General features: G+C 55.9%; 2 protein-coding genes across 3 annotated transcripts in view; one reads left to right on the top strand and one right to left on the bottom strand.

The window, feature by feature from the left end:
• Positions 1-2,795: 2,795 nt before the first annotated feature.
• PHETA1 (PH domain containing endocytic trafficking adaptor 1) lies at positions 2,796-6,270 on the top strand. Of its 2 annotated transcripts, XM_082066162.1 has the most exons (3): positions 2,796-2,868; positions 3,178-3,350; positions 3,846-6,270. In XM_082066162.1, the coding sequence occupies exon 3, from the start codon at positions 3,857-3,859 to the stop codon at positions 4,631-4,633; it is 777 nt and encodes a 258-aa protein (XP_081922288.1). In that variant the 5' UTR covers positions 2,796-2,868; positions 3,178-3,350; positions 3,846-3,856; the 3' UTR covers positions 4,634-6,270. The 2 variants fall into 2 exon arrangements, with proteins under 2 accessions (XP_081922288.1, XP_081922289.1); XM_082066163.1 differs by lacking the exon at positions 3,178-3,350 and having other exon boundaries at positions 2,846-2,868.
• A 3,024-nt stretch (positions 6,271-9,294) lies between these two features.
• Positions 9,295-13,031, bottom strand: part of CUX2 (cut like homeobox 2) — a gene marked incomplete at both ends in the record, with an annotated part of 63,072 nt that continues 59,335 nt past the window's right edge. Inside the window, 5 exons of the mRNA XM_082066052.1 lie at positions 9,295-9,952; positions 11,228-11,501; positions 11,611-11,799; positions 12,009-12,278; positions 12,861-13,020. Coding sequence (XP_081922178.1) covers positions 9,295-9,952; positions 11,228-11,501; positions 11,611-11,799; positions 12,009-12,278; positions 12,861-13,020 — 1,551 coding nt within the window. The remainder of the gene's footprint in view (positions 9,953-11,227; positions 11,502-11,610; positions 11,800-12,008; positions 12,279-12,860; positions 13,021-13,031) is intronic.

Raw genomic sequence — 13,031 nt, 5'->3', positions numbered from 1 at the left:
AATCTTGCTGTGTGAAAGGGCACCACTCAGCAAAGCAGAGAGATAAGTGGTGCAAAGAGACCGGAGACTTCCCACCAGTGGCCTTGAACAGAGCCACTCCGCTCAGGAGGGAAGATAAAGCCCAGATGGTTTTAGTGCTGGTTTAAATCCGTTTTTATAGTCTGAAAGAGAAAGCCTGCAGGTGATAGGGAAAACCCTTGGTGAACTGAAAACCGCTGCCACAAGCAGAAGATTGCAAAGCCCTGAGCATCTATGTAGGGTGGTGGAGTTATCTACAGCGGGGTACAGCGGTGAGGACCATGATCTGTCAGCAGTGGTGGTCATGGTGGGTGTCACCAGTGGCAGAATTTCTTAGTTGAGTGCCTGCAAAATGAGCACCAATGGCTTGTTTGCTAAAATACACACATTGCCATGCAGTTGAATAAGGGAACAAACAAACTGGAGGAAAGGGACAGCGATAAGAACTGCAAATCCTTGATGCTGATATTTATTGGGACATGGTGAGGACAGCAGTGCTGCCAAGGTGGTCTGCGGGCTGGTGACACTTTCAGCATGGAAGGCCGACCAGGAGCAGAAGTCAGCCTGGAGTGTTCTCACAGCCAAAAGGTTTATGGTTACCCTGGGACCGGGGTATCGGCAACAGGAAATCCAGCCTCAGCCGTCGTCACTGCCAGACCCCCTCACCCCCGGTCCCGATGGGGCAAGTACTGGCAACCCGGCCAAGAGCACGTCAGCAGCTTGAATCCCACACAGTCAGCAAGGAGTGAGTGGGCCACGATCGCTGCCCACACGGTTGCTCAATGCCCAGCAGCTGCGGTGCCTGGCTAATGGCTCGTCACCCACTGCTTTCCAGCTCCTTGCACCAGTTGTCACCTTCCCCCAGATGCCCATCCAGGCCACTCAGCTCCCACCTCAACTCCTTCTTTCCCTCTGACCTAAGGCAAAGACCCTTCTCCCTGGCCACTTTGGCCCAGCTTCTCCCAAGGACATGGCTGAAAGCTCAGGAGAGCAGCCAGAACTTGCAGCCTGGTCCCTTGCAGCATCTCCCACCCATGCAGGACCAGCCTCTGCCCTGCCACCTTCATCTCCAGTCCTCCCCGCTGGGCTCATATCATCCATCCCATCCAGCAACCTCTGCCCGTTCCCTGCCAGATGTTCCTGGTCACCCACTCTCTGGCTTAAAAAACCCAGCTCAAAAATTAAATGTTGTACAAGCACTTCCAGCGCTAAGGTCCCAGGTTTCCCACCCATGCATCCATGCATAGAATCATAGAATGTCCTGAGTTGGAAGGGACCCACAAGGATCACCAAGTCCACCTCCAGTCCCTGTATATGACAACTCTGCAGTTCACGCCATGTGTCTGAGGGCATTGTCGAGTCTCTTCTTGAACACTGTCACGCTTGGGGCTGTGACACCTCCCTGGGGAGCCTGTTCCAGTGTCCAGCACCCTCTGGGTGAAGAACCTTTTCCTAATGTCCAACCTGACCTTCCCCTGGCACATCTTTCTGCCATTCCCTCAAGTTCTGTCATTGATCAGTAAAGAGAAGAGTTTGGTACCTGCCCCTCCTCCTCCCCTTGTGAGGAAGCTGTAGACCACAATGAGGTCTCCCCTCAGTCTCCTCTTCTCCAGGATGAACAAACCAAGTGACTTTAGCCATTCCTCATATGGATTCCTCTCCAAACCCTTCACCTCTTCTAGACACTCTCCAGTAGCTTAGTATCTTTTATATACTGTGGCACTCAGAACTGCACCCAGTGCCCCAGGTGAGGCCGCACCAGTGCAGAGTAGAGTGGGAATAATGGGTAGTGTCTCAGTGATCACCTTCACCAGCTCACTCAGCCCTCTTGTCATAGAAGAAGATGAGGTTGGTCAAGCAGGACCTACCTTTCATAAACTCATGCTGACTGGGCCTGATTGCTTGGTTGTCTTGTATGTGTGGTGTGATGGCACTCGGGGTGATCTGTTACATGAATTAATTTACTGAGTTGGAAATTGATTTGCTGTTTCATTACAGTATGTTCTGTACAACAGTAATTTACAGATTTGTAATAACTGAATCACCTGTGCTCCTACCACCTGTATGTTAAAAAGTAAAGAGACAATAGTACATATTTGTACACATCCCTTAGAAGGCACTTGCTGTTTACAGAGATCTGTCAATAAAGAATAGCTGGTCTGTGCATCTACATGTAGATATGTACATGGAATCGTAGAATCATCTAGGTTGGAAAAGACCTTTAAGATCATCAAGTCCAACTGCAATCCTAACACTGCCAAGTCCACCAAATGAACTCAGTGGACATTTTGTGGACATTTTAGAGACATTTTACGGGGTGGTCCATAGATTAAGAGAATTATAGCTGCATTGTATCAAAGGATGGGAAAGGAGGTGGTGGTTAATGGGGATGTATTGGGTCTGTGAGACCTGAGCAGGACAGACTAACAGGTGGAGAATTTGCTTGTTTTGGCTGGGATAGAGTTAATTTTTTTCACACTAGCTACCATGGAGCTCTGTTTTGGATTTGTGCTGGAAACAGTGTTGATAACACAGGGATGTTTTTGTTATTACTGAGCAGCCAAGGTCTTTTCCGTTCCTCACCCCCCACCCCGCATGCCCTCGGTCCGTGCTCCCCGACACTGCCTGGAGCTTTGACCCTCCGAGGCTTTGGGCCAAGCCAGGACCTCCCGGCACCGGGGGGGTCGAGCTCCGGGGCCGTTTCTCAGCCGGGTGAAGGGCCCGCCCGCCGGGGCCGCCCCGGAGCCGCGGTGATGGGCGCTGGCGGCGGAGGTGGAGCCGGGCGAGACAAGCGCTCCGCCCGCCGGGGCTGGGCCCAGCCGAGCCGGGAGCGGGGAGCCGAGGACAAAGGTGGCCGTGCGGGATCGGGAACGGGGCCGGGAGCGGGGCGGGAACCGGGAGCGGGGCCAAGGGATGCGGGGGGGAACGGAGCCGTAGCGGAGCGGGGCCGCGGGAGGGCGGTTCCTCCACTCCCAAATGTCCCCGAGACTTTGGGGGACCCCATAAGGGTCCCCGAGGTGCTGGGGGGAAAGGGGGTCCTGCTGCCCCCAGTGCTGGGTGCCCCAAGAGTCCCCATCTCATCTCCTTGAACCCTGCGATGGGGCTTAATAGGAAAATAATACCAATAATCCTGGTGCTTGGCTGCCTTCTGCTCTGCAGGCTGGGGTGACGCCTGAAACACGCAGGCGTTTCGGTGCCAGAGTGGGGACAGCGGGGTGCTGGCCCCCACAGCCCCCTGACACCGGCCAACCCCGGATCCAGTGCTCCCACGGCCACCCAGGTGTCACTGATGCTGGTGACCACCAGAGACTGGAGCTAGAGGCAGAGTCCAGGTAGGTGGAAAGGGACAAGGGGAGAAGTGGCCTTGCTTTGGTGACAGGGTTTGTGGCCATGGCTCTCTGGAGTGGCAGCTGGATCTGCGGCGCGGGCTGTAAACCAAACCCTCCCTGCGTGCCGTGGGGAGGAGCGCTGTGATGCAGGGCCAGCTCGGTGCCGGCAGCAAGGTCACCTGCACTGGGTGACGTGGGGCATCAGGACGAGCCCTGTCTGCGGCTTCCCCATGGGAAAATGTTCATCTGGGGAGAAACCCCCTCCCCAGGGAGCCCCAATGAGCCTCAGCCCACCCAGCACCCACGAGACACAGCACCTTGGCTGGGAAATGTGTTATCCCGGCTGCAGTCACAGGGTTGTTTATTCACCGGTTCCATTTCCTGGGTGCTGGGGCTGGTGCCTCTGGGAACAAAAAGCCACTGGCTTATTAACATGCAATTGAGACGCACCCATCCTCCATGTGCTGGCAGGTGGCTGAGCACCCTCTGTCCCCACAGGGCACGGAGCCATGAAGCTGAATGAGCGGAGCCTGGCGTTTTATGCCACCTGTGACTCCCCGGCTGACAATGCCGGCTTCCTCTACAAGCGTGGCGAGCGGCACACGGCCTATCATCGCCGCTGGTTTGTGCTGAAGGGCAACATGCTCTTCTACTTCGAGGAGCGGGAGAGCCGGGAGCCGGTGGGTGTCATCGTGCTGGAGGGTTGCACCGTGGAGCTCTGCGATTCGGCTGAGGAATTCACCTTCGCCATCCGCTTCGGTGGGGCCAAGTCTCGCACCTACGTGCTGGCGGCCGAGAGCCAGGCTGCCATGGAGTCGTGGGTGAAGTCACTCTCACGGGCCAGCTTCGACTACATGCGCCTGGTGGTGCGGGAGCTGGAGAAGCAGCTGGCAGAGATGCGCTGGGGACCGGCTGGTGGCTGCGGGGGCTGCCAGGGGTCACTCAGCTCCTGGAAGCCAAAGCCCTTGGGGTTGGAGCGGTCCCTGGAGCGGCTGCCGGCTCTGCCCGCTGTCCTGCCGAAGGAGAACGGCTGTGCGGTTTGGAACAATGTGCCAGAAGTGGACCGGCCACCCGACACCTCCGGCTGCAGCAGATATGACAGCGAGGGGAACCCGCGGCCGCCACCGCTGCCACCGCGCAGGCGGGCATCGAGCAGCGAGGTGGGCAGCACCGGGGCGGCCGTAGCCGAGAGCATGTCCACCTTCTGCCAGCTCCATGAGCGGTACGGCCGGGAGGTGGCCCAGCTGCGGCAGGACTGGCTGCAGAGGCGTGACCCCCAGCTCTGAGGGGTAGCTGAGCTCCAGGGACCGCGCCAGCCTGTCCCATCAGGACCCATGGTGGAGAGGAGATTGTCCTTGGTGCTGCCTCGGTCCCCTCCTCACCCCGGGATGTGCAGCCCTGTCCGTGGTGGTGATGGACACCTGTTGATGGTACTGCCAAGGGACACCAGTGCTGCTCCGTGATGGTGAAATGCTAGCCTGGCACTGATGGCATCTTGCACCAGGCAGCGGGTGCTCCCCTCCAGGGGTGGATGCAGCACAAACAAGCTACAAAACACTCGCTGGCTGATGCCTCTTGGGAATCAACCACTGCACTGGGGCTGATGGGCCTCTTGATGCTCCTTCAGCATGGTCATGGACCGACAAAGCTTTTGGAGGAGGATTTTGAGGGGATCTCTCTTGCCTGAGCCCCTGTTTGGGTGTTTTGCAGCCGGGGAGCCTGTTACTGTCTTCCCCTCCCTGTCAGTGACAAGTACGTGGCTGAGGTCGGCCGAGCTCCACCAGATCCCTCTGCTCCAGCAGGATGTGGTTTGAAAATGACAATATCAGCGAGCGCAGCCCTTCCTTCATGGCAGCAGCACCGCAGCCCACAGCCACCCGGGGAGCTGGTGACATCCAGCCCCAAGCATTTTGCTGCTTGCAGCCCGGCCAGTGACTGCACAGTGGGGACAGACCCTGAGGGGACCGTGGTGGCTGCAGGTACCGCCTTGCTGGGTGGATATTATGGGGCAGGGCATCACCCCCCGGCCAGCTCACTAAGGGGAAGCATTGCTCACAGTGGTGAAAAGAACCTATGTGTCAGCAGCAGAGGGTGTCGAGTGATTCATGTGCCAAAACAGAGTGAAGCTGGTATCTTGTGCTGGTGTTTCTCTTTTATTTCCCCAATGGGCTGCTGGCCCAGAGCTGGGGTCACCCACCCTGGGTTTGGGGGGAGCATTTGGGGATGCCCCAGGTTTGGGCCGAGTGGCTCTGGCTCCCTTTGACTGCTTGGGACAGGCACAGGATTTTTCTACAGTAATAGTTGTTTCAGAAATGCCCTCCAGCCCCAGTTCTCCTTTGTGCCTTCAAGTCCCTGGGGAGGAGCGCCCAGGTGGGAATTAATCCTCCATTTTAATCCCGCTCCTGCCCCACCACATCTGTGGGGCTGGGCAGGGACTGTGTCACCTGAGTGGGACATGGCCAGTGTCAAGGTCTTGCAGTGCCCTGGAGCCCCGCATCTACCTGCAGGGATAGGATGGTGCAGGAAGGTGCCACTCTGGGGACATTGGGACATGCAGTGCCAGGGTGGTCCCACAGCAGGCACAGCATGGTCCTGCCCCCCATAATCACTGAAACAACTGGGCACAGGTGACAGTGTGAGTGTCAGGAGGATGGAGCCAGGCTCTTCTCTGTGACAACCAATGATAAGACAAGGGGCAACGGATAAACTGGAACATAGGAGGTTCCATTTAAATTTGAGAAGAAACTCTTCACGGTGAGGGTGACAGAACACCGGAACAGGCTGCCCAGGGAGGTTGTGGAGTCTCCTTCTCTGCAGACATTCCAACCCACCTGGACACCTTCCTGTGTAACCTCATCTGGGTGTTCCTGCTCCATGGGGGGATTGGACTGGATGAGCTTTCGAGGTCCCTTCCAATCCCTGACATTCTGTGATTCTGACCAGCATGGGGGCTTGGGCATTGGAAAAGCCACCCTGAGAAAGAGCTGGGAGACGGACCGGAAGCCGAGCCCTCCCACTGTTTCACCAGTGGAAGCAACACCGAGTCTCCCACTGTGAGCTGCTGTAGCACTACAGGCTTGGTGGGGTGTTACACCCATCCCTCCAGACCTTGGGATACAGGCAGCACCATGTGGTGTCACCCAGGTTTGGGTGCTCCTGATCAGTGACCCTGCACCCTTGGTGGGATGTCCCCAGCCCTCTGCCACGGGGTCTTAGATAGGGACAAAATATCTGTCCCCTCACCAGGGCTGGTGTCTGCTCCACAGGGACCGGGGAGCCTGCTCTCAACTAAGTGGCCAACATGACCCTATGGCCCTGCCCAACATCCCAACTGTATGAACATCTCCAGTGTCTTGCTAATATGGGGTCTTACAGTGGGTTCAGGGGGAGATGCCTCTCAGGGAAACTGAGGCATGAAGCCAGCCAGGGTCACTCACCTGCTGAAGAGCACAGAGCCCTGCTCCTGGCTGGGCATGGCACCCCGGGACATGTTTTGGTGCTTGGAGCAGTGCCGCTGAGGGCAGCTGGGGTGAAGTTAGACCCACCGCATCCAGATGGTGAACCCGGCCCTGTTGGTTGGCTGCAGAAGATGACTCCACTTTCCATGGAAGCCAGCCCAGCTTCTCCAGACATTCACATATTCATTAAAAATAAATCCTTCCCAACATGTTAGCCGACAAACAAACTTAAACAGATATGCAACATATGGATTTATTAATTCATCAAAAACACCCCTGCCTTGTGTGGGAAGCTGGGAGCTCTCCCGGTGATGGTTGGCGCTGCCCAAGAGCTGTGCCGGGGTGCGGTGCCATGGGGGTGATGCTGAGCTGAACCTCACACCAGAGGATGCTGAGCCACCCCAGGGGCAAGAGCAAACCTGCACCAAGGCTGAGCACAGGACTTCCATGGAGCAGGATTGCACCTTGACCTGGACTCACCTCATTTAACACCCTCTTTTTGTCCCATAAGATGTTAATGGCAGTGAGAACTCTTGCCATAAACCCAAAGCAAGGCTGTGACTTTGAAAGGTGCCAAGATCAACCCAGGCACCTCCAGACAAAACACACCCCAAGGCCAAAGTCGTATCCAACTTCTGTATTTAGTGGCTCTTTTACAGAACTGGTTCCTTCCAAAATGGTTAAACAAAGTTCATCGATCTCATAGAAACTTCTGAAGTACAGTACATGAGCCTAACAAAAACGTGACCGGTATGTCCCGCTAGCTTTAATACAACAGGATTGCCATCTTCCAGACTATTCTAAGTGCTTCCTCGAATCCCGTTCCACTAAAGCTCCCGCTAGCACACGACGGAGAAGAGCAAGTCAATGGTCACACCTTGACCTTCTGCAGCACAGAGACAGAGAAAAAAGTGGCCATGGGCAAGCTGGGGCTGGGCAGGTGGGCAAGGAGAGCTGTGCCTTCACAGAGCTGCTTTTAGCATCGCTCATCAACTATCACCCGAATATAAAAATACCTTCTATTCTGATAAAAATGTAGACAGTGGAAAAATCAGTCAATGCATAGACTGGAGGCCCGACAGGGGACCCTCCCGGTGACGGTTGTGGTGGGTGATGGCTGATGCTGTGGGGGCAGGGGACAGAGCAGCCCAGCACCGTCCACCCCACAGTGGTTAAAGGCATTTTGTTAGCAGGGGGTGGCTGGTGACAGTGGGGACAGGGATGGAGCCACCGCCGAGCTCCTGCACCTTTGCATGGGCTTGGCCCTGGCAAGCCAAAGCCTGATGGTGCTTTGCCCAATTCAGGCCTGAGTTTGCCCAGTTTGGACAGAAGCCCGGCGTGTCACCTCGGGGGTTCATCCCGGCTCCACTGGGGACACGGCTGCAGTGAGGGGATGCTCCTCCTGCCCAGCTGTTCTGCCTAAAAACAAAGTGCTTCAGCCGCAGAGCTGGCTGTGATGCTGAGAGCAGCCCCAGGCAGAGGGCTCGTGATTTTTGGCTGCTTGTCCCCAAGCGCCACTGCCCCAGGAGCAAAGCTTGGAGGCTGCATCTCTTTTTCTTTCCCAAATGGGTGATGGCTGAGCATGGGGAACCAGGATCTCGTGGATGCCCATCCCCAAACAAACCAGAGCCGTCCCCAACTGTAACACCCACGTACCTCATCCCATCTCGCTCCCGCAATGGCAGAACCAGGTCACTTCCTTTGCTTTTGCATTATTTTTTCTCTTCCTCTGGAACTGGTAGGAGCCACACTGTGCCATACCGGGGCTGCCACCAGTTGCCGGCTGGAGGAAGCGTGAGGGACAGCGTTCGGACCATGCTACATCTCATTCCAGAAGGCTATTGCAGACATTTCTACAACATATACAAACCGCACGGGACATTCTGTGTTACAAAGGTTTCAAAAAACATAAACCACCAGAACTAAATACATACTCGATGGCATCAAGGTTTTCACTTTAGAGTCTTCAGGGACTATGACGCAGTCTCTGGCTGGGGCAGAAGCGATGCGATGTCTTACAGACAGAGGTGGAAACCGCTCGGCAAAAGTTTATTAAATTGGGTCAGTCTCAGTGCTTCTTGATGGCTTTTCTCAATAAGTCCTTTCTGTGGGTTTTGTTTGTTTTGGTTTTCTTTTAATCTCATCCAGTGGCAAACTACAAGACGTCAGTGTACATTTAATGACACAACTGCTACATCATCTTGATTTTATAGCTATCTTTAATATCAAAGCAGCTTAAGCTGTTAATAAATTCCAAAGTATCCTTTTATTAAAATATCTAAAAGAGGTCTATAAATATTTTTTTTTTCTTTTCTAAAATTGTTCCCAGTTTTTCACATTTAAAACAAAGCCGGGGGTAGCTTCATACCCCCTTTCCATGGATGCTCCCCTTTGTCACGCTGGCCACCTGTTGCCTCTTGGTGCGTGCTGCATTTAACAAAATATATATATGTATATGTAGGTGTGTGTATATATATATTTGGGGGGGCTCAGAACTCCCACTCGAGGGCCTCCTCGCGGTTGGCGGCCCGCTCCAGGCGATGGATGATGTTGTTGAGGTTTGCCATCTTCTCGTGACGCCGCTGGACGCTGGTGCTGAGCCGGGGGCCGGCAGCCGGTGGCAGCGCCGGTGACACTGGCCCGGCAGAGGACGGTCCTGGTGAGGCCGAGCCGGCGAGGCCAGGCGAGGAGGCTGCTGAGGGTGATGTCGGGGACACCTCCAAGCTGCAACGGGATGACCCCGCCGAGGATTGGGAGCTGTCGGGGTGCGGTGGCGGTGGTGGAGGTCCCCCAGTGGTGGCGGCACCGGCACGTCCCCCCCGCCGTGGGAGGCTGCCAGCGCTGGGGGCTGCGGCGTGGGGGGCTGTTCCCCGCTCCTCCTGGGGAGGTCCGGTCCCCCCGATGGGGCTGTGCGAGTCCCGCCGGCGGCCCCAGCCGCCCGCCTCCCCCTGCTCCTCCTTCACCTTCACCGGGGCGGCGGCGGCGCAGGGATGCTCGCCCTTCCCCAAGGTGGGTTTATGGTCCTCAGCATCCGAATCGGGGCTGTGGGGGGCTCGGCGCCCGGGGACAGCCGCCCCGCTGCTCTGCTCTGGATCTGTGTCATTGTCCTGTGTCCCCTCCACCAGCATCTCCCGGCGCATCCGCGACCTGCGGGGACACAACCGTGGAGAGTCCATCACCCTGTGGTGCGGGCACCATGTGCCTTGAAAAAGCATCTCCAGCCGAAAAAACGTGATGGCATCACTTGAGATGTAAAAATCCCACCTTGTCAGCCTTTAAAATATTTTTTTGGGGGGGGCGCGGGAAACCACTGCTGCTTGAACACAGAACAGATTTTGCAACACTTTGGGCTGTTTCCAGTCAAAACGACCCAGTTGTGTGAGTGTTTTCCACTACTTTTGTTGTTGTTTAATACATAATATTTTTCAAAGGTTTATTTTAGGGCAGTTGTTTTTACCAAAAGCAGAAGGTGCTTTCCTGGAACTACACAAAGGTCTCCCCAGCACTTCCCACACAATGACGTTGTGTGAGAAACCTCAGCTGGCTTCCAGAAATATTGACCATCTACTTTGTGCTGCCCAGGGCAGACTGAATGCTCCAGGGACTCGACACAAGCACTTATATGTCTTTTTATACTGGGACCACTGACACAGAGAGCGGGTGGCTCTTGGTGTGGGTCTGGAGAGGGTTCAGGAGCCATGTGTCCACCTGCAGTACTGCCCAAGGATGAAGCCTGTGCTGTGAGGATGGATCTTGTGCTCCAGGAGCCTCCATAAGGCTTTTTCCCACCCATGGTGGAGCTCCAGCTCAGTGGGAGGTGGAGTCTCACACCAGCAAGCAAGTGGACACGAGCATGCAAACCTCTTTACATGCTCAACATAGAATCATAGAGCAGTTTGGGTTGAAGGGAACTTCCAAGCTCATCCAGTGCCACCCCTGCCATGAGCAGGGACATCTTCACCAGCTCAGGTTGCTCAGAGCCCCGTCCAGCCTGGCCTGGGATGTCTCCAGAGATGGTTCATCCACCACCTCTCTGGCCAACCTGGGCCAGGCTCTCACCACCCTCAGGGGCAACAATTTCTTCCTCATGTCCAGTCTGAATCTCCCCTCCTTTAGTTCAAAACCATCATCCCTTGTCCTATCACAACAGGCCCTGCTGAAAAGTCTGTCCCCATCTTTCTTATTGGCCCCTTTTAAGTACTGAAAGGTCACAATAAGGTCTCCCTGGGTTTTCTCTTCTCCAGGCTGAACAACCCACATCAAGGTGGCTGCAATCCTGCACTTGGGGACCTCCAGTGACCATGCATGGGTCTGCACCTCCCCATCTAGGCAAGAGGGACTGGAAGAGCTGGAAGAGGAACAGTGACACCACCTTTGGTGGCACAGCACCATCAGACTTCCAAAGCCTGGGAGCACTCATACCTGTAGTTGTGGAACCAGTTGATGACAGTGTTGGTCTTGAGGTTGAGCTGGAAGGAGAGCAGCTCGATGGTCTGCTGGGAGGGGTAGGGTTCCAGCTGGTAGGCTTTCTTCAGGGCTTCCTTTTCCTCTGGGGCCAGCACCACCCGTGGTTTCTTGATCTGGAGGAGGCTGAGGTCCTGCGGCTGCAGGCCAGGGCTGGCACACTCAGAGCGGGTGCTGGGGGACTCGCTGTCCGAGCCGGCGCTCATCAGCCCGTACCGACGTTTCAAGTAGGCTGTGGGAGAGGAGACCCAGCTGCGCGCCGCTTGCCCCCCTAGCCCGGGGAGCCCACAGTGCCCAACACCCTGGACCTGGGGTGGGGGATGCATCACCCTGACCCTCACCTTTCTTCTCCAGCTTCTTCATGTCACGCAGCTTCTCCACGTTGTGGGGGTCGTTGAGCCAGAGCTGCATGCGGACGAAGGGCTCCCTCCCCTTCAGGCTCAGCTTGTGCCATGGCTTGGGCCTGGAGAGGAGATCGGACACCGAGCCCTGCGTCAGGCCCAGGATGCTCTCCCCAAACAGCCGCTGGCCTGGCGGAGGAGAAGCAGAGGTGGTTAGAGGGAGGTAGAGCAGCGGGGGTGGGTGCTACAGCCCCCCCCCACGGAGGGGGTGCACCCCATTTCCCAGCCAGCCACCCCCCCTGAACACCCGGGGGTCTGCGGCTACAGAAACGGGGGGGATGCATCCATGCAGCCTCACCAGTAGCTCCCGAAAACCCCAGCGGGGAGAGGATCCGCACCTAAATTGTTGTCCGTCAAGACCTCCTTGACCTTCTTGGTGATGGAGTAGGTGTCCAGCTCCGGGGACATGGCCACGATCTCCTGGATGCCCAGGGGTCCCTGGTTGTTGGGATACGTCTTCCCACCCAGCGCTGGCGTCGAGCGGCTCTCGGGCTGCTGGTTTTCTTTGCTGCTTTCCAAGGCCAAGGTCAAGGGCTCCTGGCAGCCCTTCTCTTGCTCGGTGGGGCTGGGGGGTGGTGAAGGGGATGGCTGGGGCTCCGCCGGGCTGGCTGCATGACACCAGGGGAGAGGGGTCAGTGGGGACAGTGGGAGGGGGAAGGTTATTTTGGGGGTGCCCATGGCTCTGCCCTCCAGAGAGAGGGGATGCCAGCTGAGATTTTCTGGTGGCTATGGCAAAGTTGGAGGAGCCGGTAGAATAGTTAGAGAAATAATATTAAAAAATGTATCTCTAATATAAACATTAGAGATGTATAATTATCGAGGTACAATAATATCGATGTATAATAATATATATATTAGAAATATAATAGAAGTAATATTAAAAAAATACAGTTACCTCTTCATGCCAGGCACAAAGCCAAGGATTTTTGTTGTGGTTTTTCCTTTTTTTCTCAAACTAGATGACTTTCAAACCCATTTCTGACAAAATAACATTTGAGGATCTGTATAACAGCCCTAAATTGTCCAAGCGACTAAATACGTGGGTTCAAACAAATGGTATGTATCAGAGGAGAGGGGGATGTAAAGGGCTGCTCAGGTTCGGGGTGTGGACAGGGGTGCTGGGGGCAGATGCAGAAGTGCTGGGGACACCGATGGCACGTGGGGACCACGGGGATGGCGGTGGCACTTACCCTGGGAGGGGGTCGGCTGCTGGCTGATGCCTTGGCCCAGCTGGTCGCTCAGCCAGAGCTGCATGCGGATGAAGGGCTCCCGACCCTTCTGCGTCAGCTTGCTCCACGGCTTGGGCCGCGACAACATGTCACTCACGCTGCCCTGGGACAGCCCCAGCACCTAAGGACCAC

This window comes from Streptopelia decaocto (assembly GCF_964273445.1).
Source record: "Streptopelia decaocto genome assembly, chromosome: 15".
Classification (NCBI taxonomy): Eukaryota; Metazoa; Chordata; class Aves; order Columbiformes; family Columbidae; genus Streptopelia; species Streptopelia decaocto.
This window is presented reverse-complemented; position numbering and strand designations above follow the sequence as displayed.